This window comes from Poecilia reticulata, chromosome 7 (assembly GCF_904066995.2).
Source record: "Poecilia reticulata chromosome 7, P_reticulata-male-v2, whole genome shotgun sequence".
In the NCBI taxonomy this organism is placed as follows: domain Eukaryota; kingdom Metazoa; phylum Chordata; class Actinopteri; order Cyprinodontiformes; family Poeciliidae; genus Poecilia; species Poecilia reticulata.
The window spans coordinates 4,545,123-4,572,954 of record NC_088836.1 but is presented as its reverse complement, the minus strand read 5'-3'; the positions used below and the strand labels follow the sequence as shown (position 1 = coordinate 4,572,954).

Here is a 27,832-nt window from a genome sequence, read left to right as displayed (position 1 = left end):
AAAGGCGTTCAACTCATTAATAAACATCAATAATCAGCACCCAATAAGATGGTATTTTCTAGATTTCTGTCAGTGATGGTGTAAGCTGGTACCCCAAGCGCTGAGTCTTGGTAACTAAATTTGGCTGAATTCAACAGTTGGGAAAATGACAATATTATTTATAAAGGATTAGAATGTCCTGACAATCTGCCAACACAGATATATTATATAGATAAATAAAAATTACTTATTTACTTGTCTTACTTGTCCAAGTAAGAGCACATGCTCTTACTTGGACAAGTAATTTTTATTTTCCTCCTTTCGCTTTCACTTATAGTTCTAAATATACACTTTACCTCTATAACTACACTTAAGTATAAATGTCAACTGTACCAAAATATTATGGTGAATGGTACATATGCCAAAATAAAAATAATCTGTGTAATTTGTGATATTTTTTTAAGGTTTTTGCATTAGCTAAAAATAAAATCCTGGCTCTGCTTTTAGTGGGGATAGAAAATGTGATGTGAATGGATGTGATATTTTTGCCATTTCATTGACCTCAGCTTCATTTGTGTTTGACAAATATAATGTATGTCAATGTGGAACCTGTTGTGTGTGCTTGAACACTTTAAGGGTTTACAAACCTGTAGACCCTGGTTTGATTAGTGGATAAAAAGGCAAACCTTAACACATGGCAGGTATTCATATTGTGTTTCCCTCGCAGTTTTATGAAATACACTAATTTCGATACAGTCGAAAAACCACCTCATCCTAGCGCAAAATCTTTTTATCGAAAAAAGTTTTTAAATGTTTTTATATGTTCATTAATCAAATTTATTTTTATATTTCCAATTTGCACAGTTTAACAAAAAACCACAAAACAGTGGAAATGTGTGTACTTATTTTTCAGTCTGTATTTAGCATTAAACTGTATGGTACGATGTGGAACTGTGCATGTTTTTGGTAAACAAATCCAACAACTTGACTGACAAAACAGCTGAATCTGAGTGTTTTACTGTTTTTATGTCCGGGAATGAGAAGAGTGACTGCCTAGTTAGGGCAGGAAATATACAAAGGATTTTCTGAACACTTTCAGCATTTTTAATTGATTATTCTCAAATAAACTTGGAAATAAAAGCAGCATAAGCTGAGGTGACCGACTGTTTTCTGGTTGTTCTTCTTTTGGTAGGTGTTTGGATCAAACCCAGCCGAACATCCAGGATGCGGGAAAAGAGGGCGGACTTTGTGGCAGGATGCCTTGGAGGAAGAGTCATCGTAGCTGGTGGTCTGGGTCAGTAGCTCCATGTTTATCTTGTTGTTTCCGTTTCCTGGCACAAAAAAGATATTCTATCATCATCCTCTTAGCCAAAGCAGATTTGGTTCTCATCACTGAAACCCACTGAAAACCAGTCATCCACAGTCTATGACTGATCCCTCTAACTCACTGGAACCTTGTTTCTATCAGTTTATTCATTAAAGGTGGTTCAAGTTTTGTTTTTCTGGACATAAGTCTCATTTCCTTAAGCTGCTGCTGACAGCTTGTTTACAAAAATCAGCTTCTGTTTCTCTCCATTTATCATTTCTCTTGTTGCCATGACATTTCTGCCCAAATCCTGTGGATAGACAAAACATGAACTGCTGTTTTAGTTGCACAGGGTGAATGCACCCTCAGATATAACTATGTAGCATTTACCTATATGTATGTGCAACATTCAGATATTAATGCTTTCATGCATTCATAAATATGTTTGCAGTTTATATATTCATAGGCAAATGAACATAAATTTTGCCGCTGCATTTCCATTTACTGTATAACTGCAAATGTGAATTCTGAAAATAAATTTGCTGAATAGAAATGCATCAATTTAGAAAAAAGTCACATTTTTCCATAAAAAGTGTTGGAACTTGGTAGTTTTAAGGCCTTAGCGGAATTGGTTCACAAAACTGCATTGGAAAGACTTTGCATCACACAAGTCACATGATCAACAACCGGATGTTGTTGAAGATGATGATGACAGGAAGTGGTAGAAAGATGATTTCACGGAATTGCAGAATTAGATTTTTTTGACATTAGCTGAATATCTCCTAACTTTTGCGCACATTTGGAATGGAAATGCAGCTGCTGTTATACCAAGATATTGACCTTAATCTTGAACTCAAATCATTCATATTACCAAACAACTTCTGATCCATCTACTGCGTGTGTTAATTTACCTTCTTTCTTTCTTTTCTGTTGTTCTTTTCATGGACACAGAGCAACTTCAACATTTTTTTCCTGTCTTATCAACAAACAGCCCTTTGATTTTCAACAGAGGCCATTTTTTGACAACGTTTTACAAAGCTTCCACCAGGTCCACATTTTTTCCATATTTTGTTTCATTCTAAAAAAATATTACAAATTCAGTTGTGCTTTACATTGACTGAAACCTGTCGGATTTGGTTTACCACATTCACATGAAGGCCTAACGCGCCCCAGCAGTCTCTTCTATTCCTGGAGCTCAGTGTGACGACCAGCTATTCGGTCGAGCAGCCGTTCAGATTGTGTGTGTGTGTGCACGAGCGTTTGAATAACACGTCAAACTCGTCCTGATAAGAGCGACAGAAGACTCAACAAGAGGTTTTGAGGAAAATGGAATGGAATGTGTGTGTGTGTGTGTGTGTGGTAATTCTGATGGGATATTTTTGAATTGTGAGACATAAAACATGTTTTTAACATAAATTAAAAGGAAAATGACATCCCCAACACCTTTCACAGTAATATTTGTCATAATAAAAGCATTAGTACAAAACGAAATGGAATTTAAACACTGTAGGAGGTAAAAACAACAACAATAAAAACATGTATTATTCATTTATCACATTCACTATATAACACATTCAATATAACTTAATGCTAATTAGTCAAAACTAATTCTCACAATTGCTGTAGGAAGCTGCTTGCTCATTGCTGGAGCTCAATCATTAACAGTTTGTCTTTAAGGTGTGCAGAGAAATGTTGAAAGCTAAAATAATTTTATTACACCTGTTTTCATAACCAGATACTTCTATTTAATAATGATCTAAAACATGGTTGATTCAAGGTCTTTTCCCGCCGTACTCAACATGTTGGAAGAGTCTGAAGAAAATGTTCTTGTTTAAAGTTTCAGGTAGAGTTTCTTCCACCTTAACTCTTGTGCGTGTGAGGACTGAAGCAACTGATACAAGTGATATGGGTGTACCCAATCAACATATACATAATCATAATACAACACTTAACTTTTTAAATTATGCACCTAAAAATTGATCAAAGTATGAAAAAACTAAATACTATGACTGTGAGGATTTGGGTTTTTGTGTCTTTATTGGTTAATTTATTCCATGACTTGTCTGGCTCTTAGCTGGAACCAGTTGTCTGCTGTTCCCTGATCGTTCCCTTGTGTATTTAACCTCCCCACTGGATCCTTGTCTTTTTCAAGTCATTGTTCCTCTTCCTGAGTCTGTGTTCATGTCTCGTTGCTCACTTGTGTTTCCTTGTTTTGAGAACCTTGACGACTACAATAAACTCTTTTCTCCATTCCACCCTTGGTCTCACTGCACCCAACCTCACCATGAATAAACCATTTCATGACGACTAATAAAAACTAATCTAAAACAAAATTATATTTAGCTAATAATGACTCATAAAAACTAGTAAACACACTCTGAAAACTAACTAAAACTAACTGAATTAGGCAAACAAAAAGTCAGAATGAAATAAAACTAAACTATTATCTGCTTTGGGAGATTCTGCTGCTGGCAGAAATTGGACTGGCCATCTGGCATACTGGGCAATGCCTGGTCAGGCAATGTTAGGGACCGGTCTGGGGCTGTCATAATAACCAAAAAAGTATATTCTAAAAAACTTTTGTCAACCACAACAGCCCATTGGTTCATATTCTTGAAGGACATTGGGCTGATCCAATGAAATCTCACAGCTATCTGCTTTGACCAAAGTTATCAGATCGTATTAGCATTGTTATTAAGTTACCCAACTTCCAGACTGATTAACGTTAATGTGTTTTCATAATGCCTGTCACTTCTTAAAGAGTGTAATTGAATTTTGAAATTACCATGTCCCAGATACATAGATTAGATATTATATTTGTTCAGGTCTCAGTGTGTCCATGTCAAACTAGTGACAACTTGATATATGGACGTAAATTATGATTACATGCCAGCTGTTCCAGAGGACGGACTGAAGATGCGTGTTCATCCATATCATTTTATGAGTATATTTGTATTATCTGCTGAAGCAGGCCAACATTCACAGCTTACTCATTATTTTTATCCGATAAACTTCATTTATCTGATTCCTTTCATCATTATTATTACCACCCAAACTTTTCCTTTTTACACCATCTGAAGTCTATTACATTGGAATATTAACAGAATCCTGCACTGTGAGCAAGCTGACAAAAAACAGGCAGAAATATGTGTTGACTTGTTCTTGTCACCAAGACAACCAAATCTATCTCTCTGTTTCTAAGATGTTGACACATTCTTTATCAGTAACTTCACAGTGCTTCTGTGTTATTCCTGCATGACATTGTCAAATTCACCATGTCAAAGCTGGTTATGACATAAGACGTCATAAGACATGACAGGCAGTGAGTGTGGAGAACACGTTCAGATAAGGTTGATTTAGAATCGAAACTATTTGTTGAGATAAAAGCAGAAGGACACTACATGGAAAGAAGAAAAGCTTGCCTAACTCCCCTCACACTTAGATGAATTTTAGGGACTTTATTCATGACCACTTAGGTTTATTAGATTAATGCACCTTGAAATTAACTCTTAATTCTTCAGTACACCAAAACATTTTGGGAGTGGTCTTTTCTGTGCCATTAGAACTACGAACTAATGGAAAAAGCAAGGTCCATGAAGACAAATGAGAAAATCTGGTCAGGATGAAGTTGACTGGTCCACACAAACTCCTGACCTCAACATCAAAGAACACATCACTGTATAACAGAGAAACGGTGCAGTCAGACATTTTCCTGGACATGACCAAAACCAGATTCTCTTAGAATACCAGACATTATTGCACAATTTGTCAATCCTTAATGGAGTCCAGTAAGGGTTTTGGTAAATGGTAATGGTAAAAGTCCTGTACTTGTAAAGTGCTTTATCTAGTCCCACTGCATTCAGTCATTCACACATTCAGTCACTGGTAGGCTGCTGAATTGTGACAGACAATTGTGACCGTGTTAGGGTGGCACCGGGCCCTCTTACCACCACCAGCTGCCTTGCCAGCCAAAGAAGTGTGTTGTCCAAGAAAACAATGGAGACAGACTGAGCGGGGGATCGAACTGGTAACTCACCTAAACCACAAGATGAACTCCTACCACAGTCAGGTGGCTCATTTGGGAGAATGTGCGCACCATTTTAAGAGGCAATAGTCCTCGACAGAGTTCTCCTGGGTTCGGTACGTGGTCTCCGGCCACTATCTGCATGTCTTCCTCTTCTCTCTTTTCCTGTTTCCTGTCTATTTGCTACAATACAGGCCAATAGAGCCAAAACCAACTTAAAAGAACGAGAAATCAAACTACAACAGTAGTCCATAGCAAAGAAAATGCAGAAGTGACACCGACATGTTCACCTCGTTTGAAAAGAGTGTAAACCATTTCAAGCAATATGAAACTTACCCCATATACAATAAGGCAAATTTTAAACCATTTGCATTAGGGCTGTGTAATAATATCGATTTTGCGATATATATCGATATTTTCTTTCCTAAAAAAATCGATATTCATCCTCAAGTATCGTAACATCCAACTGTCACCTTGCTCACTCACTGCTTGCTTCGCCGGGAGAGTGATTCGGTCATCAGACTTAGAGTGATTCCTTCAGATATTCAGTGTCAAGGTTAAAAAGGTATCAAACTATTCAGACCAGGGTACTTGGTGCACTTTATTTACTTTATAAATGCATATAAGCTACAGTTTGTACTGTTTCAATTAAAAGAAACATGTTTTCTCACCACTTCTTTGATTCATTTTGTCCAGCTGTCGACTTTAAGTCTGTGTCCATGTCCAACCAGAGCCAGATATTGTGTAGTTGGTGCTTTTAATCAGCTTTCAGTTAAATTAATTCAATCCAACTCTAAAACAGTTACAAAATGTCACCAAAATCACTCTGTCCCTCTAAAATCTTTAGGAAAATCGCAAAAGTGTATTGAATTGTATCGTTTGCTGAATATCGCAATATATATCGTATCATGAGCAGAATATTGTGTATTGTATCGTGAGATTATTGTATCACCACAGCCCTAATTTGCATCAACAACATCATGCAAAAATGACAAACACAAAAATGTCAATGGATCCATCTAATTAAAACAATAACGTGAAGTATCTATTGTGTTTGGCTGAGAAAAAACATCAGTAACCTATTGAAAAATAGATAGAAGTTGCTTCCATCTCCTTCATTTAATGGACAGTCTGTGCTGCTGTCTGCTTCTATAATCTAGTGTAGAAGAAGGAAGGAGCAGCGATAAAAAGGGAAACAATAAAGACAAAAATTACCTCTAGAAACTGAGTCAAAAATTATTGTATATTTTTTAACTCGACAGTGTTTACGTGGAGCTTGGTTATTTTGTGGGGATCCTCGAGTGAGAAGAAAGTCTAACATTATTCTCAGAAAAGGCAAAGAACACAATAAAAGGAGAGAGAACAATGCAGCAGTGGCTGAACGTTGGTGAGGTGACAGACAAAAAAAGACAATTGTGTGAGACGTGCAAAGCAGAATAAATAAAGGCCAAGTACAGGCAGGAGACAAGAGAAGAGGAGGGTTTAGAAAAAATGAGAATAATTGCAGGAAATCAAGTAGGAGGCGGCTGACTGAGGAAATGGGTTAAGAATTGCAATGTCAAAGACAGAAGCACAGCAAAGGTGTAAGTAAGCAACAGGAAGGAAATGAAAATGAGACAGTAACGCAAACAGCAGTAAAGAAGACGGAGAAAAAAGGTCAAAAGAAGGAGAAAGGCTGGGTGAAGTGACTTGACGACTGTGGTTCGAGAATCAAAGCAGTGATGAAAAGCCTTTGAGCATCCTGTGGCAAGGTGTTTCTTTGTGTGTGTGTCGTCCACAGAGTGTGTGTTCATGATACAGGAGATGATGGCTGAACAGGCCCGGATCACTTTGAAAAGGCCGCTCCATGTTCTTCCAACATGATTATCTTAGTCTGTGACAGACACATTCACACACAATAACCGGGCTATGTTATTTAGGGACTTGCTGTGATGTGGGTCTCCATGGAAACAGCAACAACTTTGGTCTGCCTGATGTATAGTAACAGCACATTGCTACTAATGTGAGAGAGGAAGGAGAGGGGGGAAGAAGGAGAAGGTCAGAACAGAGATTTTAAAGACAATGAATACTAAAAACATCTAAATACTGAACATTTCTGAATTTCCTTGGGATCTTATTCCAACCCAGTGTAAGAATGTCAACTTTTATCTCCAAACATTGCTGTATTATTATGACCAACATGCTAATACTGTAAGATCCTCCTTTTGATACAAAAAGATTCCCCATTTTGTTATTTGCCGTTATGTAACGTAGGCCGGTTATTGTGTGTGAATGTGTCTGTCACAGACTAAGATAATCATGTTGGAAGAACAAGGCGGTGGTGGTGGAGCGGCCTTTTCAAAGTGATCCGGGCCTGTTCAGCCATCATCTCCTTTATCATGAACACACTCTCTGTGGACGACACACACACAAAGAAACACCTTGCCACAGGATGCTCAAAGGCTTTTCATCACTGCTTTGATTCTCGACCCACAGACATCAAGTCACTTCACCCACCCCTTTCTCCTTCTTTTGACCTTTATTCTCTGTCTTCTTTACTGCTGTTTACGTTACTGTCTCATTTCCATCTCCTTCCTGTTGCTTACTTACACCTTTGCTGTGCTTCTGTTTTTAACTGACAAAATTATGCAAGGTTGAGTTGTGAACATAAATTTGCTTAATTTAAAAAAGCAGTTTTGAAAAAACACGTCTTCTGATCAAAAGTTTCTGTGCTTCTATAAGTTGTTTTTTCAACCACATCAAACTTGGTGTATTTAGCAAATATGCAATGAACAAATATCACATGACTAACCTCCCACCTCCTCCTGACACACGAATGGCAACAATATGGAAATGTTTAAAAATTACTAACATCGGCCGATACTGACGCTGATGCCAATATATTGTGCATCCTTAAAAATTCCTTGTAATTAAAATTTGACAGTTTGAACAAATAGAAGATGTGGAATTGCTTCATATAATATGTACTGTTGGATTCATGTGTTTTTTTAAGGTATATCTGAGGGGCTAGAACTTAAGTTAGCACACTTTTAACACAATTATTTGATTTTCTAATTGTTCATAAATTTATCTGTCATAGTGGGAAAAAAGCCAGTTATCATAGCCCTGACACACTATAAATGCAGAACATAGGGAGTATAGGGAGTATTTAGGCTGCTACACAACTGTAACAATTGGAAATATAGCCTTCAAACAGTCAAAGAAACAACTTGAGGACAAACTAACATTATCCAGCCTAACCTCAAAACCTCAACAAACTGAAGCCTCTGTAGGCAAAATCAGGTAGAAAATAAGTGACATAAGTTTGACCTGCCCACTCAGTGCACAGCTAGACAGGTGGAGTATTTTGCTACTGAGCCAGGCTATGTTTTCCAAATGCATAAAAGAAAAACCTTTGCTGTCAATTATATGTCTGCTCTTCTCTGTTGTTCGCTCCTTGCACCAACGTTGGTTGTTTTTTTTCCTCTTTGGAGACAAAAGGTTGGCTTTTCTCCAGGAGCCTGGAATACTCTAGCTTGTTGTTGTTTTTTAAGGTTAAAAATATCTTGTGGCAAAATTCATCACGTGCAGGTTTTAAGATGTTTTCCTGCCAGAAGTGCATCCTAACAGCTGGCAGCCCTTCTTCTACTAGAACTCACAATCTTTTCATTTCATCTGTGTTTAAAATGAATGCTAAATAAAAAAAACAACAAAAGTGCATTGTATGGTAGGTGACTAGTCATTGTAGATTCATTTTTCGAACATAAGTGAATTTAAATTTGTGTCTCGGTTCAAACTGAAAATCGGCAGGTATGTGTTAAAATATGATTACAAACCGAACATACCAAAAGATGAAACGTGGGATTTTTGATTTGTATAAATGTGAGATATGTTTGTCTTTATACTGACAAACATATCAGTATAATATGATATTTTGTAAGACTGCAAAAACAGTCTTACGAAGTATTTTTGGTTTAGTTTCTAGTTCAGATATCTTAGCACACTTGAAATTAGACTAAATAAAATTACAATTAACTTTTCAGCAAGAAAAGTCTTAAATCAATAATTCCTTAATTCTGATGAAGAAGTTCTAGTTCCATTAGCAGATTATTTTACTTATTGCATGGTCTTGTTATATGTGAGCTAGTTTATTTATTTTTTATCAACATTAAGGAATTATTGACTTAAAACAAGCTCTTATATCTTGCTGGTTTTTTCTTATTTTAGATATTTGCACTAGAAACTGGACCAAAATTACTTGGTAAGATTTTGTGTTTTTGCAGTGTGCTGTATTTCCTGGCATCAGACCTGCAGCGGTATTTCAAATTCTGTTAGTGTGTATCTGGACGAGTGTGTGTGTGTTACTACAAAAGAAGCTGACTGTGGAATTGGGTGGCAGGTCATGGTATCCTTATCAGCTTTCACGGCTCCAGTGACAGAGCTAAGTTCCTTCCTGATCATGTCGCTCTTGTCCCTCTGGAGAAGTGTGTCAGTTAAGCTTTTAGAAGCTGCTGATGAGACTGCTGATGAATACAAATTAATTTTGTTGTGGGACTTTGAAGTGTTGCTAGCTGCATGGATTACCACGATTAGTCTAACTGAATGAATTTTCTTTTCATGTGAATGAGTTTATGCTTCTTCTTGCTCCTTTTCATTCTTGGATTTCTTTTAGATATTACTTGAACTGTTCAGAATTATTATTGAGTGAATGAAATAAAACATCTAATGGAAATTGAAATGGAAAAAATTTTCAAGTTTTAAGTAGAAACAATCAATGGAAAGGCACCCTAAAGTCAGAATTCCAAGAACAAATTGTGTTTTCTCTCTAAATACAATCTCAAAATCCAATATGGCTGTTGTGTCTTTAAAACATGGTAATCGCTATGAAACAAACGCTTTTATTTACATTTCTGACAGTTTTGTTTGCTAAATGCAGAGTATGCTTCATACCTCCACAGGGGGTCACAGAAAAGTTTCACTCTGAGACCTGATTTCAAAATGATCACAAGAGTCGTGAAAGTGAGTGGCTGGATCACAACAAAAGTGTTAAGGTTTCCCTGAAAAGCAGCTCAGTGTAAACAGGGCCTTATAAAGCTCAAGTGAAGTGGGATCTTGCGTGCAACATCACGCTGCAGCAGGCCTATACCTCAGGTTCTTTCACTCACTGACCGGATGGAGGCTTATTTTTGACTTTACATTAATTTGGCCTTTTTATCTTTGTTTTGCAGGTAATGAGCCATCGCCGTTGGGCTCAGTGGAGAGCTACAACCCAGTGAAGCGGCGCTGGGAGTATGTGGCCCCCATGCCCACTGCACGATGCTCTTCTGCTCTGCTGCAGACGGCCAGCATCCTCTTTGTGATTGGAGGAGTTGCCCAGGGACCCAGTAACGCTGTGGAAGCCCTCTGCTTACAGGAAACAGTGTGATGCACAAAAAACCCTTAAATAAATGCAAACTGGCACCAGTATTTTCTTCACTCTAGAACATGCAGGAGTTGGATCGCACTCAGATGCTTTCTTACTTTGATCGGCAACAATGGATTCCACTTACACACTGGGATCTCAACGACTTGTTTTGGCATTGAAGAAGTGTTTTCAGAGCCGGACAGTGAAGCAGATTGCTGTGACTGGCAAAGACAGGAAAGGAACAGCTTTTATACACCGGGGAAATCAAAGCAAGAGAAAAATGAGCCAAACAACAAACCGACAGACCCGGTTTCTGAAGAAACAACCCGGCTTTGAACTGTTGAGCATTTTTCAGAATAAAAGCAGGGTACTTTTCTGGATACTAAAAGGAACATAGGGCCATATCTGAAACTCCTCTTAGCAGCAGCGCTGTGCTCTGCTTTCATGGCAACAGCTCACTCTGACTCTTTTCTAGAACCTCAGAGGCAGCACTTGGTTGAGTTGTAGATGGTGGCATTCGGAGAGTGTGGATGTCTGTTGTGGTTCTCTGTTCTGTTAGAGTGTTGTAAGTGTGAACACTAACGCTGCTAACAATCTCTACAACGGCATCAACAGCGATGATCCCTTACATGCCTTCACACCACAAGCGAGTCAAAGGCCTGCCAGTCAGAAAAAAACATCCACTTTGTTCCAACAGGGGCCCCATCTTGAGCACAATCACAGCTTCCTTGATTGAGGAAAGAGTGATTGTGGGTAAGCTTGTCAGCACTTTGCTTCGCCTCACATCTCTCCATCTCTACACCACACCAATCAATCACAGAACTCCAACCAACACTCACACTGCGGTGCAGGGATGATTTTGCTTGGGGGAGTGAATGTAGAGTTACCTGCTACACTGAAGCATCCTGGGAAATCAGCTTTCTGTCACATGATGAGATTTTCCTCTTGAACTTTGACAGTTCACTTTATTACAAATGTCAGCTTGATGTCAGTGAGATGATGGATGTGGATGTTTTAAGGTAATCATACCAGAGTTTACTAAGAATACACTGAGACAGAGACAAAATCGTACATTATGTTGAAGTTAGGATGCTATTTTAATCTATTATTTTATTTTTTAACTCTTGAAATATTATTATTTCAAAGCATTTCTACAAGTCATTTGGGATTGCCAAATAAAATGCTTGTATTTCAGAGGTCCAACCGATACAAACAAAACTTAGTGGATCACTGATGCTTTCTTAGGAATTAAGAGTAAAAATAGCAGTCAGCCTCTTCAAGCCAAAACCATATTAGCATTTTTCCTTTCTGAAGCATTTATTTGTACGCCAGTGGTTTCCAAACTATTTCTGGGCCCCCTCTATGGCTTACAAATAGCTGTCTGGTTGAATGAATCAACTTTTTGGGGACAAAATGAATTGTAGCTGAACATAGACAACAACACCAGTAGCCTACAAGCTACTTGTTAACAAGCTTAAAGTGCTGTATTAGCTAGTCATCTTTTAGCTAACTTTACCTGCATCCAACAGCTTTACTCAACTCAGTCGGTTAGTTTGGGGGGAAAAACTGTGAAAAGTTATTTGGGTTTTGCTGGTTTGCTGCCATAATTCTAACACACACATTGGGGTCCTTCACTGCCGCACAGGTGTAAACCCAGCACGAGCATCGTAGCGCTCACGTTGCGTTTAAAGGCGGCTCGGAAAAACAGTACGACGTGTTGACAACAGATTAAACTGTTGTAACTGCTGATAAAAGTGACAGAGGACACAGATATGGGAAGTGCGGAAGCTCCTACTGTATCAAATTGGCAGAGGAATAACAGAGAGCTGGCCATTCTAAGGTAAAAACCCAGCATATACAGCATTCATGTTTTGTTTTTTTTCATCCAGACGGCTTCCCGCGCCCCCCATGCAATGGCACGCCCCACAGTTTGGGAAGCTCTGGTGTATGGTAACGCAATGTCAAGCAGGAGTGAGAGACACACAATGTTGGTGCAGTGCTTAAGCTTTAGCGGATGTAATGTTTGTGATTAATTCCTAAGGATTAGCACAACTCATGGTCTTGGCTTTCAGGTTGAGCTAGTGGTCATTTTTTGGTCACTTTTTTATGTATGTACGTGTAGCAGAGTTAGAATAACTGTTGAATTGTATCAGCGAAGGTTAGGTGAAAGGCTTTTAGAATTCCACAGAAATAATCAAGGCATGTGGTTTTATTCAAGTTGGTTAATAAGTTAATTAAGTCGTGCGTTACTGCTGATGTTCACCATTATTATTTTAGCAGGCTTCCTACCTCCCTTACTGGGAGGATTGTTCTAGAAAGCACTCAAATTGTCAGTGAGCAGCTTCTCCATTTACACCCAATACACTATAAAACAGTCAGTCAGTCTCTGCTGGTTCAGGGGAGCAAAGAAAAGAAAAAATACAATTTTCATTATAAAGGTGAGTCAATATCATGTAAAACATTTAAAAACTCCTGTTTCCATCACAGTTGGAGTCAGTTTAGCTCTGTAGGTGAAATTTGTTTCAGTTCATTGCTGCCTGCAGAAAGTTTAATTGAAATTGTGAGTTTATTAGGAGGCATGTTAGAACAAAGACACTTGGAAATTAAAGCTGATTTTGTCTAGTTTTCAAGAGCATTCATAGATAATACTTACCTTTAACAGTCTAACACAGTGTTTCTCAACCCTGGTCCTCACTGCCCCTCTGTCCTGCATGTTTTAGGTATTTTCCTTCTGCCACACACCTGAATTGTATCTCTGGGTGATTAACAGGCTTCTGCAGTACTTGATGGTCATGCAATAATTTGAATCAGCTGTTCTGGAATAGAGGCACATCTAAAACATGCAGAGCAGGGGGGCGGTGAGGACCAGGGTTGAGAAACACTGGTCTAACACAAAATAAAATTTAAGCCACGCCCACTTATCGAACTACAAAGTGTGCCATTTATTAAGTAAAATCAAATGATTTGGCAAAATAACTCCAGATCGTTTACATGCATTACACAAGGAGAGAGCTGCCTCTGGCCATTAAGAGTTTTGTCTTCGTGTTGAACACACGCTCACCCTGTTCACCGTCTCATCCAGCTCGCAGGTTTTTCTTTCCTGTTTGGTGACCGACCTCACTAACAGAGTCAGACATCTACTGCTGTTGGGAAGCTCAGATAAAATACCAGCTGACAAGCCAGTTATTTCTGGTGCTGCACTCTGTGCTCCTAATTGGACACGTTAGGCACGAGTGACAGAGTCACCGCGTATGCATCCACGGAACAGTCCACACGTTTACACTGCTGTCCACACAGGGAACGGAGCCTGGATGAATGCGTTCTGATTCATTTCACCACATATCCAGGTTCATCTTCCATTTGTCTCACAGATTTAACCAAACTCAATTAAGACCCAGGCACTGTTTTTATTGTACTTCCTCTGTGCTCTTTTGACCTCCTGCTGAGGTTTACACATTATAAAAGCTAATTGTACCTCAGATAGATACATTTTAAAAATAGCATGTTGTAATGAATACAACATAAAAACATGCTACATAAGATCAAACATTCATCACCTGCAGATGAATTTATTACAATATAGTTAATTTTCTCCAGACTCGCCTTTACTGTTTGCCTACGATCAAAAGAGGACACACAAAATAAAGGAATGTTACCTTTTAAATCTGCAGATTTGTGCCTTGCACATTTATATTTACTTACATTAGGTAACCCACAAATAGCAAAAGTGTTAGGATATAAAATAACATAACATATATAAAGACTCGGGCTGTGTGGGATTTAATTGATATTTCAATGCCATCCTCTTCCTCTGAGAGCCTGTCACATTAAAATAATCCTCAGCATATAAAAAATTAAATAAATAAATAAATTAGCAACTTAGAGGCAGCTGAACTAGCAGGCAAAGCTTGGCAGAAGCTGCTTTTATAAAGCTGACAAGGCGCAACATTACACTTCATTTTCAGTGACGTTTCTGGCAGCTTGTGGCTCAACCTGGGTAAACTGTGACTCTTTAGTGACTAAATGTTCTGCAACCTGACCCTTGAGTTGTTTGGTGCTAATCAGGTTGTAAACAGTTTAGGTGTGAAAGATTTAGAGCAAAGGGTATGAGGAGAGCAGCAGTCAGTCAGGTCACATTTATGTAATGTTTTGCATAGGCTAATATTGCAAATCTGCCCCAGTGGTCCTGTGAATCTGTGTATATTAGAGGTTCTTCTGAGCTTAAAGGCCTCTGGAAGAGAATCCAGTAATGTCTTGTTCACACAGCAGGAATTTAAGATGACTGGCTGATTTTCAAGCCCAAACATGACAGAGACCAAACACATGACAATAGAATATCTAAGGTACAAGAACTTTGGTCGTACAGTGCGTGAATCTGCATATATGATTGGATTTAAATTATTTATTTATTTCTTTGCACAAGTTTGATACAGTAGTTTTAAATGCCTTGAAACGACATGTGTTGTGAATCCAAGCTATACAAATAAAATGAATCGAAGGAACTGAATGTTTTGAGGAGCACAACAACAAGTTTGAGGTGCTGACTTGCCCTCCAGATTCCCCAGATCTTAATCCAGTTGAGCTTCTATAAGATGTGCTGGACACATAAATCTGATCCAATGGAATTTACAGGCCTTGAAGGATCCACGGCTGTCTTTTTGGACATTCAGTGGTTCAAAAAGCAGAATTAAAGTATGCTGCAGTATATATCAGAAATGGCATTTGAGGTTTGTGTGGAATAGAGGACCTGATTCTGTAGTGAAAAGGGAAACTGGATCTTTAAGTTTCTGCTAATGCGAATTTCAATGGAAATTTTAGTGTTTTAGATCTGAAGATAAGCAATAACAACGTTCCCAGCCGCTTACTTTCTAAGTTTGATGAACATCCTAAGCAGCCTGTCTTTTATTTGAAATGTGAAACAGACAGTATGAAGCAGGTGCTTTGATTTGTAGAAAGGACACACATGCTGGGTCATCAAAGCCCGGGATCACAGCATGGGGGGACTACATTATGATCAAAGCCAATTCAAGGGACTTATTTTAAACCAAAGAAATTAATTATTTACCGATGGTAAAGGTGTATAAAAATATCTTTCACAGCACAGGCTTATCCTCACGCTGACAATGTTTTGAAAAACCCTACATTTCATTTAAGTACATTTCTACAAAGGAGAAAAACATCCTACTGAAAATCATTGTTACATAATTACTTTTGCTACATTTGTCAGCACGTCTATTGTTATATTTTAAAATGATATAATACCTTTTAGTAAATAGGAGTTTGTCCTGTTCATTTTAGATGTTTCCCTACTTAAACACGCTGATACACTGGTCATTCATATCCAGGTGTGTTGGAGTATGGACATGTCTAAAACAGGCTGGACGAATGATTGAAATGGATGAATTACTACCAATCAACTTAGAAACACTCTACTGCCACCTATTGGCCAGCGTATGAACTACAGCTGGCTGAGCTTCAGCAGCTCTATTTGGCTGTTATGGAGAAGTAGAATGGCACGGAGTGAAGCGTGCCACATCAAAAATAAAAAGAAAAAAATGCTGTGAAATAATTATTTCATTTTTTAAAACTGGAAATAAATAAATAATGAATTAAATATATAATTAATTATACATGCCTCAATTAAAAGCTGGATGTAATTGTGATTTAATAAGTTCAGGAGCATGGTGACGGTGCTGCGTGGAGAAAGCTAGCTAACTAGCTGACACTGGCTAACGCTCTTATCCTGTGAACTAATTAGTGATATTTCAGAAAAAAAATAGAGATATAAAGGATGAAACTGCTCACCAAGACTTTGTAGTAAATAAATTTCAACCATTTAATTCAGTTACTGAAGTTATTTGTGCACTTTCCAGCGAAGATATTGACCTCAGAATAATAGCAAACTTGGATTAGTTGTCCTGACATGATGTTTGAAGCAGCCAATCAGACGTCAGTGGGTTTCAACCATCAAACCCAGTGAAGTTGATAATTTTTATTAAATCCTGATATGCTTCAGCACGGGAACATGAAATACGCATGTAGTTTAAAAAAAAATCTAAACATTTATTTCAGGCACATATATCTAATTCTATATTTAATTAAATGTTTCTGGATATATTTGCAGTTTTAAAAGATTATTGACACATTTAAATAATGCGTTATTTATTTATAGTTATTTGGCATTCTTCCCTCTTCACAGCAAGAATTGCAAAACAATTTCCCAACCCTGTTTATCAGTAGCTGTTTTGACAATATAATTGACACTAAAGACAGGAATATTTTGTTTGATTAGTCTTATGCCCAATTATTCTAAATGTTGCTAATTTGCCTCATGCTTGGATTTTAATCTCATAGGTTTGATATATTCACATTAACCATCTCTGTTTAATTAAATCATCTTTTGACACCTAAAACACAATTCATTTTTTAGTCATAGATGAATAGGAATATTAAGGTGTTAAAATACACACTAATTAATCAAAAGTTTAACAATTACATTTTTAAAAAATATATATTTTCAAGAAAACAACAACAAAAGAACAGCACAACTAAAGAAAGCAATTGAAATGAAAAATTAAATTTTTATGCAGCTACATCTAAATTTTCATCCACTTCAACATATTGGAACACACAGATTCGAATATTTCATTGGCTTGGGAAACGTTCAACCTGCTAACTGTGAGTCTGCTCTCCTGGAGGAGAGCCAGTGTAATATAAACAAAACCTTCAGGATAGATCTGAGCTCAAACAGAGTTAAAAGCAGCCTGTTCTCTGCACATCATCACCGCACACAAGCTTTAAAATAGAAAACATTAAGCTGTGCAGCTTTGGCTCATGCACACTGAGCCTTAGAGTACCTACATTCAAAATGTATGTGCATCTGTGTCATTGTGTCACCTCGTGGACGTGTGGCTGTTCTTATGCGTCTGCGTGGGCGCATGAATGCAAATCTACACACACCACAAGGCGTCTGGAAGATCCACACAGCCCTCCTTTGCAGGGATTCTGTCTCTCTAGTTCTCTCATCCATTTTTCCACGTCACCCTGCAGTCCGGGGCGAAGTCCTGGAGCTGTGCCAGAGCCAACTCTCTCATGTTTTTTAAGACCTTTTCTCTCTGCCTCTCTCTCCCTGTCAGAATCAGGCTGCTGCGCGGAGATGACGTCCTATAAATCTAGAATTAGTTTCCAGTTGAAAACATGCCTCTGAGGTCTGCCTCATGTGACGCGTGTGCTGTTTGCTCATTGGGGGTGAATTCTCCCCTCTGACAGCAGGCTGAGATGGAGAACAAAAGAGCAGGATGCTTCAGTGCAGGTATCAGCTAATTACATGCTGTGCTGTTTCAGAGGGCCACTGGGCGAGTGACACCAGCACAAGCTAATGGGAATGTTGAAAGCCAAATCAGAGTGTCGTATGGGTGTCGCACAACATCAGCGGAGAGTAAAAAATGACGAAACGTTTGATAAATCTGCAGAACCTGAGGCCATTTTATAAACACAAGCCTTGCATTCGTTGCACAGGTTTCGATCCTCTTCACCACCGACTGACTTCACACACTTTGATCATCTCACTCACAAGCTGCGTTTCCAAGATGCGCAAAACTTTCAGTATTCTAATGTTAGAAACATACAATTTTGCAGTGTTTCAGTTAACTAAGAAATGCAATGAAAATCACACCTGAATAGGTTCAAAAACCACCTCATCTTAACGCTAAAACTTTTCATTGAAAAACAATCCTTTTTTCAAAATTGCCATATTTTCATTAAGCCAATTCAATTCTGAAATTTCAGATTGCGCAGCTGGTGGTGAGACTTTTACTAGCTGTGTCTCCATTGACCACAGAAATTGTGCAAATTGGGATTAAGAAAATGAATGCTAACACGGCAATTTTGGTAAAGGTCACATTTTTCAAGAAAAAGTTTTGCACTAGGATGAGATAGTTTTTTTCAACTGTATCAAAATTAGTGCAGTTTGTAAAATTGCAATGGAAAAACTTTTTTTGAATCACATAAATCATGTGATCCACAACCAGATGTTACTGCTGGCAGAAAAGAGGAAGAAGACAACAGGAGGTGATGGGAGGATGATGGCATGGCATGATTTTAATTGTTTCTTACATAATGGAAACATCACAGTTGCGAAATTAGTTTTTTTTGACATTAACGGAATATCGACAAAGTTTTGCACACATTTGTAATGGAAACACAGCTGTTGTACCCAGAAGAGTGGCCTTGTGTGACCTTACCTCTGCGATCTGCAGATACATCATAACCCATCTCGTCCAAAACGCATTTTTGTTTTTGATGTTGGCATGTTTTGTGCCTTGGTTCCCAACTATAGGGCCCAAAGACTCAGGTTCTGACAAACAATTTCTAAATAGGGGGAAGATTTAAATTTTGTTAATTCCAGTGTGGGCAACATTATGTCCATTTCCTGGGTAACGGGGAAGACCCATCGGTAGCATAAATATGTTTCTCTTATATTTGCATATCTTCTCCATCTGTTCTTGTTTTTCTTTGAGATAGATGCTGGACATGTGATATACTATTTATTTCCTAATTGTCCTCATTTATGCTCCTTTATTTCCCCTCCAGTTGTTTGTGTTGTGGACTGAGGTTGTGAGGTGACCGACGTGTCGTGGTGTTTGCCCACATGTGGGCTGGGTTCCCCCCAAAGTGTTTGTTACTGGTTGTGTCTTCTTAAAATGCTTTCAAGCAAGCAGATGAATCTATTTTCTAAAAATGTGCAAAAAACAGTCTAAACATGTCTAATTGTACTGTTTTTGTTGTGTAAAACTATTAGAGGAACTGAACATTTTATGAAATGAAAGATACAGTGAGCTGGAGATGGGCACCAGCACATCCCGACCCCATTAAGGGACAAGGGTGCAAGAAAATGGATGGATGGATGGATGAAAGATACAGTGCTTGCCAAAATATACAAGCACCTTGAAGTTTTCCGCCTTTTGTCACATTACAGCCACAAACGTCAATGTGTTGCTCTGGAATTGAATGTAAAAAGAGCATGCTGGGCATTTGCATTCATCATGAATCAATGCTTTCCAGGTTTAAGGATCCCACATACTCGGGCATAGTGTGGCATATTCTGTCCACAGATGGTTGACATGTTATAGTCGAGCGAACCAATTACATACATCAGTTTCCTGTGACAAATTCCTTCATTTCCCACAATCCCCATGGATATTAGTTGTCTTGATGAGCTGACTGGGTGTTCAGCCCCGTTTTTTCTCCACCAGGGTTGCCAGAGCAAAACTGTTAGTGCGCCACAAAGTGGCAGCCTGGCTTATTACTGTTTGCACCGACTCTCAGTCTTATCAGCTTATTGTTGCATAGTTCAATGTGACCACTGTTTCACACCGAGCAGCTTCCTGTGTGACACCACATACGTAGATGTGTCTGATGGACGTCTCCATTGAGTCCGCAGAGTGAAGTACGCCCGTGTATTTGGGGGCCTTTTGCTTAAATTTGGAGCACCAAGGCATTTAGGGCATGTCTCTACAAGCTTTGCTCAAGCAGAAACTAACATCTTAGACAATTTTTCTTTGGAAAATAGCTCAAGCTCAGTCAAGACGATTATCAAACAGTTTTGAAGACCTGCCAAAGATTTTTAGTTGAATTTAATTCTTGATTTTGTTGGAAGGTGAATCCTGACCAGAGTCTTTACCAATCTTCTCAATGCTTCTGGTCCTGTGTTGACTTTTCTTTAGGGATCTAAAGAAACCAGAATTCTATAATTGCATTCTGGCTTTAAACCATTCCCTCCACTTCACTACAAATAACCTGGTCAGTCACATAAATTCCTAATAAGACATCAGAGTTTCTAATTGTAATGCACCATGGAGTATTACTGCCATACTAAGATTTTTTAATAAATGAAATTATGAGAATAAAGTAAAAATAATGCAAGAATTTATTCTATTATTAATTATTATTATTATTATTATTATTATTATCGTAATACTACAACTTATTTTTTTCTTAGCCTAGCTCTAATGCTCCATTGTATTAATGTCACAAAAGGCGTAAACATTTTTTAGAAGTATTAATACTTTCACATGGCGCTGTACTGTGTGGATCCAAATCCACGATTCAGTAGTAGTCGATTTCTGTGACAAGAAATTATTGTTTGTACTTAATTCCTTTTTTTAGTAGGCTTAGCAAATGAAACTCAACAAACAGTATGTTGGTAACACTTTGTTTGAAGGGGGTGAATAAGACTGTCATGACGCTTTCATAAAAATGACATAACTCCTGTCATGAGCATGAATAAGCCTTCATGAATATTTATGACTGTTGTCATAAAGCGTAATTCGGTAAATTATGACATTATTCAAAATGTCTTTGTTATGACAACTTAACCAAGAAATCATTACTATTTAAACTTTACCTTTAATAACATAAAGTTACCTAATTTTTAAAGTGTAATCAGTAATACTTCTATAACAAATCTATATCAGTAATGATTTCTTGGTTAATGTCAAGTTGTCATAACAAAGACATTTTGAATGATGTCAACTTTGTATTAAAAGTGTCATAATTTACCGAATGACGCTTTATGACAACAGTCATAAATATTCATGAAGGCTTATTCATGTTCATGACATGTGTTATGTCATGTTTATGACGGTGTCATGTCAGTCTTATTCACCCCCCTTCAAATAAAGTGTTACCAGTATGTTTTTTTTTGTGTGTGTGTGTGTGATGGAAACAAGACCCTGCCCAGCTGTGGAGCCATAAGTGTCATCTGTCATTTCACTGCTTCATGTCAAACTAGAGTGTGGTTTGTACAGCCGCTATTAGGGGGAGAAAAACCCCCTGAATATTCTTGTTTTTATTATATCTCACTGTACTGTGCTGTTTCCCTACAGTGATGGTTGAAAACCTGGTGAAAACTGCTTTGTGGTCTCAGTGGGTCAGTATTGCCATGTGCTCTGTGTGTATAAAATGTTTTGGGAGGAGCTTAAAAATGAACTAGTGAATTAATATGGCTAAATTCAGATGGTGTGTGGGGAGATGTAACAGCAGTTACGTTTTTGCTTGTTCATGTTAAGCAGGTTAAGATTTCTATTTTTACTCTTTTGATTTAAAATATAAAAAACCCACATGTCAAAGCTCCTTCAATGAGACTAACGACACAGAAACTATGCACCAAAAACACAACAGCAGCTGGAACCGGATGTGAACCCAGCTAGCACGACTCGAATTCATCCATGACTCAATTACTGATGTTTATTCATTTACCTTCAGCAAGACAATCAGTTTCAGTAAAGTCCTTCTAACGGTCTCAGCAATATTTTTAGAACACTAAATAACATTTTTAAACACACACACACCACTCATTTTCCACATGGAAATCAGATTTTTATAAATCATGTCAGATTGTGTATCATCCCCTCCCCCAGTGGGTCCGGGTGAAGAATTTCACAGCCCGATGAGGTGGCTGGGGTTGAGTAAGGAAAAATACCTGCTTGAGGTCAGATTTGTAGGATCTAGCTTGGCCCTGAACCTGGACAATCTCCACCGACAGACAGAACATATCTCAAACGCTGATCAATAAGTCTTGTATTTGGTGATGAAATGAACTAGGAAATGTTTTCCTGATGTGAAAAATGAAACAAAAGGAGAATTAAATGCATAACAAAACTGACACTCATCCTTTGACCAGATCTGTGAATCTCAATTAGACCTTAGTTGTTTTCTGTCTTTGACTTTCATTTATATGACATTGGCATGTACATGTGGCAGTACGGAAATCGCCTAAACTAATAGGCCTTTTCAGTTCTAATTAAAAGTTGATTCTGCACATTTTAATACACTGAATGTTTCTTCATGGCTTGTTAGAAGCTGGATTGTGGCAAATTTGGAAAACTTTTGTAATTGTGAAGGGATTTATGATATTCTTGGTAAACATGTCCTGCACTCAATGTTAGCATGGTGTGATGGTGTTGCTCCCAAATAGCTCAGTTAGCTCCACTTCTTGGTGTAATCCTGTCTAAATGAAAACAAGTTAGCCAAAAGCTAGCAAAGGTGTCACGTTTGATAAAGGTTGTTTCCATCACCTTGTTTCACTATACATGGGAGGCACCTGGTCCTCCACCAGTAGTTTCAGCTTAGCACTGAGATTTTTATACTTGAAGAGGCTTCAATATTTAATCAAGTTAGCAGTTACAGGGTTTTATATATTGTTAGCTAACAGTTAAGGTTTCATCTCTGCAGAATCCACCACATACTCCCATTTTCCTTCCATGTCAATCAGGCCTGTCCATAATAAGAGAAATTATTGTTGGCATCCAAATAGCAAAGGATGTACAGTAGAGTGTAGTGCTGTACTTAATGGAGTGGAGAGACCGTGGTTTGGTTGTTGAGTTACTTCTATTAGCTGTAGCGAGACGGAGAGTGCAACCCAGTTAGCAGCCATTCCCTCAAAGCATTGGTAACACCTAGCAAGAGTACAGCCAACACCTGTACACCTGGTTGTGGAGGAGCTGATGTTGTTGTCCAGGCATGTGACCAGTGTGGCAAGTCTTGCTTCAAAATCCTACACAAACGAGCCACACCAGTGCTGCAAACAAGACCCACATACTTCCAAAGCTCTCCAAAAACTACAACTCTAAAATTATTAATGCGTTACTGAAGACCATGCAGATTTCAACCTAACTGCAACACCTTCATCCGGTGTTTAAAGGGGTGCTGGTAAGAGACCGATTAGTATTTGAGCTAAATGAAGATTGATACCACTCTCATGTTGCTGTGGTAACCACGGCTACACTTTGTGAAAGTCACTTTCTAAAATGATCTGTGTGTTTTCAGATCAAATTGACTATGAAATGCTACCTCATAAGAGAAAAGGACAAATTTGCAACTTGTAGAAACACAGCATAAAAAACATGCTACAAAAAGATAACATGATTTTAAAATCATTGTTAAATCGAATATTGACACTAAAGTAACATATATCCACAAGAAAATTATGTATTAGTGTATTTTAGTGCTTTTGCTACCCAAAGATGGGGAACTGGGATTAAATGTAGTCTAATTAGTGTGAGCAGGTTTTAAAAACCACAGATGATAATCAAGGTAATCTTTCTGCTTGTTGGCAAATCTCACATCAAATGAACAGGAATGATGAGGCAAACAAAGGAAAGTTCATTTGGGCTGAACAACACAACTCACATGTGAAATTATAAATGCACATTTATTCACCAACAATAAAAAGAAGGACAGAAAGCCAATGGTAATTACTAGCAGACAATAAATGCAATAAAAATGCAACACCAGATGTTGACAAGAGTCTGACCGTATTTATTACTTACTAGATTCTGAAGGTTACTTGTTAATATCAAACTAAAGGGGGAAAAAGTATTTAAAAAACAAAGACTTGTTTTTTAAAACTGCGAAACTAAACTCTGGTCTCAAAGGACGTTTTTTAATTTATCCATCATTCTAAGTCTAGTTTGGTTTATATAGTGTTAGACATAAAAACCTTAGTACAGAGCTGTGATAGTGACGGACAGACTGGTTTATTACTACTTGCTTTTTGACATGTTGACAAAATTTGTGGCATGAGATTCACAGAGTTGCCATATTTACCACGCTTTGGCGTCCCTGCTGCAAAATTTGCACAAGTAGTGCTCAGTAGTAACCATCTGTCGGAGGAATGACCCAATAATTTTACTGCTTAACCTCATGCTACGCTGTTCAAACCCTCTGTTTGTGTTGATGAAGACACGCTAACCAGAATGTTGAATGTTTGGAATTGGCCCAACTTGAGGGAGACCCTGCAACGTCAGGATGTCTGGAAAACCACGCTAGTCTTTACGTTCATTCCTGTTTCACAAAAATAAAATGTCAATTTATTTATGTAGCACATCAAAACAACAGATGTTGACCATTAAATAAAGCAAGATAACAACAAGAACAAAAATTATATACAGTTAAAAGTAAGGTTAAAACAAAAAACAAATATACTTCATTATTGTCATCATAAGAGAAATTCAAACTCTGCTTGAATCAATCAACAAAGAATAAAAATGGGTCTTGAGCAAAGATTTTAAAATCTCAACAGTCTCAGCTGTTCATGTGAAGGTGAACTGTTCCAGAATTTATAACCGCAAATTGCAAAAGTCTGATCAGAAAACAGAATTACAGACAAACGGCTAGCAAAAAGAAATGATGTTGACAATACAAGTTGCTGTGAAAAAACAAAGGAAATGACAATGATGCAAAAGAATAATTAGAAAAAATTATGTGTGATAGAAATTGATTAAAAGAGGGAAAGGTTTCCTCGTCTCACCACATCCTGCGAGACTCAATGTCCGACCATCTGATAAAATCAGGAAGGTTTAAGAGTGATGAGGATTAAGACTGCGTTGAAGCCGGATTTATCTGCCATATTACATCTTATATGATTACATTTAACAATCAATAATAAGGATTTACATCTAAGCCCGGAAACAATATCGCCTAAGAGGGAAGATAAACAAGAGATTTTTTTTGCTCTGTGTTCGGCAGCAGTGAGAGATGAACGCTGCAGTTCAGAGCAAGCACATGCAAACAGGCAATACAAAGGCTAATCAAGCAGGAATTTTATGTAATATGACAAAAAAGGACAGATGCAAAACAAAAAAACCCTCTGCAAATACAGAAACAGCATTAAACATTCTGGTAGACAACCCTGACAAAAAGAAAATGCTTCATGAAGGCAATTAAATGTGAAGCAGAAGCTGCTCGTCATCGTGTGTCCAGCGTTAGCATGATCTACACTTTCTTCTTTACAAAAAAAATCCTATTTCAGAGACTTTATAGACTGTGATTATCTCCAGAAAAAGTATCATTTTGCAAAGTAAAGTTTTCTGAAAGTCTGCACCAAATCATGTATCTTGCAAAACGATTTGTGAGTTTTCACTCGGCAAGAAAAACAGATTTTTAACCTGCATAAAAAGATTTAAAAAAAAACTATATTGAAACATATTAAGCTGTTATTTTCTAACCCAAAACAAACAATTTTTAATAGCTCATTGTCTAATCAGGAAGGTTATGCAACCAGTCATAGCTGAAGTTTGATAATAAATGAACTCCACCACTACAGGGTTTTTCTACACGGATACAAACATTATTGTCTGAAGACATAATTTATTTATGATATATGGCTGTGGCTGTGTGGAATTCTCTTGTTATAATAACCTTCAGTAAAATTCTGGTACAGAATTGAGGGAGAAGAAGTTCTTCTGCGCCATCCTGTAAACCCAGCATGGCCCCTCAGCCGCCTGCTGCCAGACGGACTTTGAACTACGTTCAGAACCCGTAGAAATCGTCTAGTACATCACATTCTCTTTGCCCTCTTAAACGCTTGGCATTTGAAGAGAACCAATCAACAGAGTAAACATGTAACCAATGAAGGGGGTGTGTTTATTAAATATAATCCTACTGCATTTAGTCTAAATTAATTTAAACCAACATGTAAAACATGATCTACAATTATAGCAATAATTATTCCTACTGCTGATTTTTTTACAATTTGAATAATAGTTACAAGCTACTAGCTACAAAACAATACATTTAATTTTGCTTCAGTTTTAAGTTGATACATTGACTAAATACTAACAAGAATAGTTTTTAATTTATGAATGCTCAGAATATTACACATTTTTCTTTTTATATAAAAACACAAGTATAACAACCTGATGTCTGGCTCAATTAGCTAGCTTCAGTCAAGTCGAGTGCTTGTCAGAAATTCTACTTCTCCATTGTATTTAAAGTAAACCAAAAAGCAGTAAGTTGGACTGAAACATTGGCAGGAGATATTCAAAACAATTTGTGCCAAAACAAATGTCTAAAAGATGGTTCAAGAAATTGAAATTGTCATTATAACAACTCAGCTTAAATTTGGCCAAATGTCTACAATATAAGATATTTCTCATCTGTGATTGAAATACATTTTTACCCATAAAACCCTACCAGCTACTAGCTGCTACAAGCTTATAGCAATGTTAACATCAGTGCTTTAAATTCTCAAACAGACTTTTAAAAATTGTTCTTGCTGACTAAGAAGTGGTATCAATACTTCCCCCAACATGTATTGTGTATTTATTATATTGGGTAATTGACAATTGACAATTACTTGATTGTCCTGTTATAGAAATTAAGTTAACGTTAGCTTGATTTGAATGAGCTAATGATGTTTGTGTTAAAGCTGCGGTATGTAACTTTTATTAACACATATTTTAAACATATTTGTTAAAACTGTCACTATGTCCTGATAGTACAATATGAGACCGATAACCTGTCAAAAATAAATAAAAAAATCAAGCTCCTCCACCTCCTCCCAGTGCTAGTCCTCCTTCTGAAGTAGTGCACCACTCAGTCAAAAACAGCCTATCAGAGCCAGGAGGAGGGTCTTAGCGTTGTCAGTCAACCTCAGGTACATGCTGCTAAATGTGCTAATCTTGAAGAAACAAATTTCCATTCCAAGAAAATTGTTTTTGTCCCCCTTCTTTGGTGGCCATGCTAGTGGGGAGAAGCTTTAGTGTAGCAGGTAGCTAAGGGGGAGGCTGACTGACATGAGACCCTCCTACTGGCTCTGATTGGTTGTTTCTGACAAAGCTGTTTACTTCTATAGTTAGCACTGAAGGCAGAGGTGTTCAGTTTTTCCATTTATAATCTACCTCATACTATACTGTCACGACATAGTGACAATTATAAAACACTTTATTTTATTTATTTTTTATAAAAGTTACCCCAGCTTTAAACTGTAATTTAACACAGTTCGTATCAGCAAACACGACTCACCGTATTAAATCAAGGTTCTGGATTGCTGGATATAGTTAGATGAAATACCAAATTTTTTTCATGTAATTAGCCTTTTACTGACACGTGGTGAGATGCGAGCGATGACCTCATTCTCTCTGAACAATCTGTGTGTCTCGGTTGCTTTGGCGGCTCAGACCGGCTGTACATGTAGCTGTTGCCAGCTCCTCAAAGCGGCTGGCAGGCTTTGGTTTTCAAACCGAGTTGAGGCTGTGACTCCAGTGCAGTAGTTCAGTGCCTATACTAAATGTGAGGTTGTGCCTCGACTATGAATTCTGTTCTCTAATAAACTATTTTGACTTGTTGTCTGATTCCA

General features: G+C 37.7%; 1 protein-coding gene and 1 long non-coding RNA gene across 5 annotated transcripts in view; one reads left to right on the top strand and one right to left on the bottom strand.

The window, feature by feature from the left end:
• Positions 1–27,832, top strand: part of klhdc8b (kelch domain containing 8B) — a 173,087-nt gene extending 145,255 nt beyond the window's left edge. For all 4 annotated transcript variants that reach the window (XM_081608631.1, XM_081608632.1, XM_081608630.1 and 1 more), the window contains 2 exons: positions 1,172–1,273; positions 10,517–27,832. In XM_081608631.1, the coding sequence (XP_081464757.1) occupies positions 1,172–1,273; positions 10,517–10,713 (299 nt within the window). In that variant the 3' untranslated portion in view covers positions 10,714–27,832. The remainder of the gene's footprint in view (positions 1–1,171; positions 1,274–10,516) is intronic.
• LOC145552166 (uncharacterized) lies at positions 858–13,843 on the bottom strand. The gene is made up of 3 exons (XR_014088115.1): positions 13,754–13,843; positions 10,809–10,913; positions 858–1,310 (listed from the first exon to the last, which is right to left on the bottom strand). It is a non-coding gene; the product is annotated as an uncharacterized LOC145552166 (long non-coding RNA).